Here is a 2,223-nt window from a genome sequence, read left to right as displayed (position 1 = left end):
CCTGTCCCTGCTCCTGTCCCTGCTCCTGTCCCAGCCCCTGTCCCTGCTCCTGTCCCATCTCCTGTCCCTGTCCCGTCCCCTGTCCCGTCCCCTGTCCCAGCCCCTGTCCCAGCCCCTGTCCCATCCCCTGTCCCAGCCCCAGCAGTGACACCTGCCTGGAGAGAACATCTCCAGCCAGCTGTGGGCTCAGGGAGGCACTGCCACTGAGACAGTTCTTCTCCTCTTTGAGCCGTGGTGGATCTCTGATGCTTTTGGGTTGAATTATCTGTCCTTGGGGCCAGTTTGTTTCTGTATCTTTGTAACCAGGAGCATTTTCATGACCTCAGCTGCCCCTCTGCAGCCACAGACTGCCCGAGGGCCTCGTTCAGGTCGATGGTTTGTCCTGGAGGAATTCTCAGAGCTTCTGTTTTAACTGAACAAATACTAAAACAGTTTTCCTGCAGAGCTGCTCTGAAGACAGCAGTGTGTTTGGAAGGGACCTTGGAGCTCATCCCACCCCAGCCCTGCCGTGGGCAGGGACACTTCCCCCTGTCCAGGCAGCTCATCCAGCCTGGTTCTGGTGTTCCACAGAGGCTGTTCCGTGCTCTGGGCCCTTCCCAGACTCTGAGCACCAGGCTGGTGGCTCAGTTTGGATCTTCCAGTGTCCCTGGGAAGGGCTGGAAGCCCCAGCACAGGAACATTGTGTCCCTGTGTGCTCTGCTCTCCCACCTTGGGCGTGTTCTCAGGAGCTCAGGCACGCCCAGCCCAGCTCCCAGCTCCCCCTCCCTGCTCTCAGAGTTAAGTCAGGCTTTGCAAGGCTGAGATTTCTCACAGTTCTCAGCCTTGTGGGGGAGACTTACTTGGGAAAACTCGTTTTCACACATTGAGCATCTTCTGCCAGAAACTCAAATGTCTTTTTTTGCCTTCTCTGGGTGACTGCACCATGAATCCTCTCAGAAATGTAAAAGCTAATGGTTCAGGATATGTCAGGATATTTATTTTATACTGTCCAGATACTTCACTAAAACAATTATCAGGGGAAAAAATGGCTTGTTAAGGAGTAATAATTTATTAGGCTGTGACTTGGAGGGTTTTACAGGATTAATGTGTTGGTTTTCCAGGAGCCAGTGCAGGGCCTTCAGTAGCTCATTGCTGTTAAATTCTTTTAAGACTTTTCTTGAGGAAGTTTAAAAACTTAAGAATTTAAGAATTCATAATTCTGTTTTTGATATGATCTGGAAGTTCTCACTTTATCAGGTGCCTTATCTAGGCAGTAATGATTTGTTAGCCCCAGTGTTAAGAGGAGTCACTCTGGTGCACAGCTCCTGCAGAACTGGTCTGTCCTGGCTTCAGGATGTGGGATGGATTTCCCTCTTTCCCCCTGGTGGATTGGTTTGATGCTTTTCCACTTCCATAACATCTGTTGAGTCTAAAGACTGGATTTCACATCACAGCTAGCCCACATGTGTAAAACAGATCCTGTTCCTGCCCCAGCCAGCTTTCTGTGTTCATGGAGCCCCTGTGGGGGGAGTGGTGGGAATTAAAGAATTGTGAGATTTGGTAGCACAGGCAGATTCAGTTCTCTGTGAGGCAACACCTGCTGTGCAAACAGCAGTAAACCCCAAATCTTCAGGCAATTCTTTCTGATACAGTCACAGCATCCACTCCTGTGATGATCCCTGTGGTTTCAATGTCACTCACACCCCAGGGAAATCCTCATATTTGTTACTATTTCCTGACACAATGTCCACTGCAGACAATCTCGATAGCAGCACCAACACTTTCAGCAGCTGTCTGACCCCCATTTATTGCTCCATCACCACAGCAAGCAGTGCAGAACCCCTTTTTGGCCGTGGTTTTCCCGAGCAGGCCGTGCCCAGGCGCCCCTCTTGCCTTTTGCAGGCTCTGGAGATGTACAAGGACGACTGGAACAAGGTGTCAGAGCACGTGGGCAGCCGGACACAGGACGAGTGCATCCTGCACTTCCTGCGCCTGCCCATCGAGGATCCCTACCTGGAGAACTCGGACGCCTCTCTGGGACCCCTGGCCTACCAGCCCGTGCCCTTCAGCCAGTCTGGCAACCCTGTCATGAGCACCGTGGCCTTCCTGGCCTCTGTGGTGGATCCTCGTGTGGCCTCAGCTGCAGCCAAGGCTGCCCTGGGTACGGGACAGCCCCGTGTGCCTCCCTGTCCTTGTGTGCCTCTCCATCCCTGTGTGTGTCCCTCTCCATCCCTGTGTGTGTCC

At 52.7% G+C, this 2,223-nt stretch overlaps 1 protein-coding gene across 1 annotated transcript in view; it reads left to right on the top strand.

Moving 5' to 3' along the window:
* The window catches only part of SMARCC1 (SWI/SNF related, matrix associated, actin dependent regulator of chromatin subfamily c member 1), a gene marked incomplete at its 3' end in the record, with an annotated part of 71,266 nt that overhangs the window by 37,724 nt on the left and 31,319 nt on the right, over positions 1-2,223 (top strand). Inside the window, exons 16-17 of the mRNA XM_033512143.1 lie at positions 341-368; positions 1,882-2,140. Coding sequence (XP_033368034.1) covers positions 341-368; positions 1,882-2,140 — 287 coding nt within the window. The remainder of the gene's footprint in view (positions 1-340; positions 369-1,881; positions 2,141-2,223) is intronic.

Source organism: Parus major, chromosome 2 (assembly GCF_001522545.3).
Source record: "Parus major isolate Abel chromosome 2, Parus_major1.1, whole genome shotgun sequence".
In the NCBI taxonomy this organism is placed as follows: domain Eukaryota; kingdom Metazoa; phylum Chordata; class Aves; order Passeriformes; family Paridae; genus Parus; species Parus major.
Note: the sequence above shows the minus strand (reverse complement) of the source record. Positions and strands in the feature narration are given on the sequence as shown.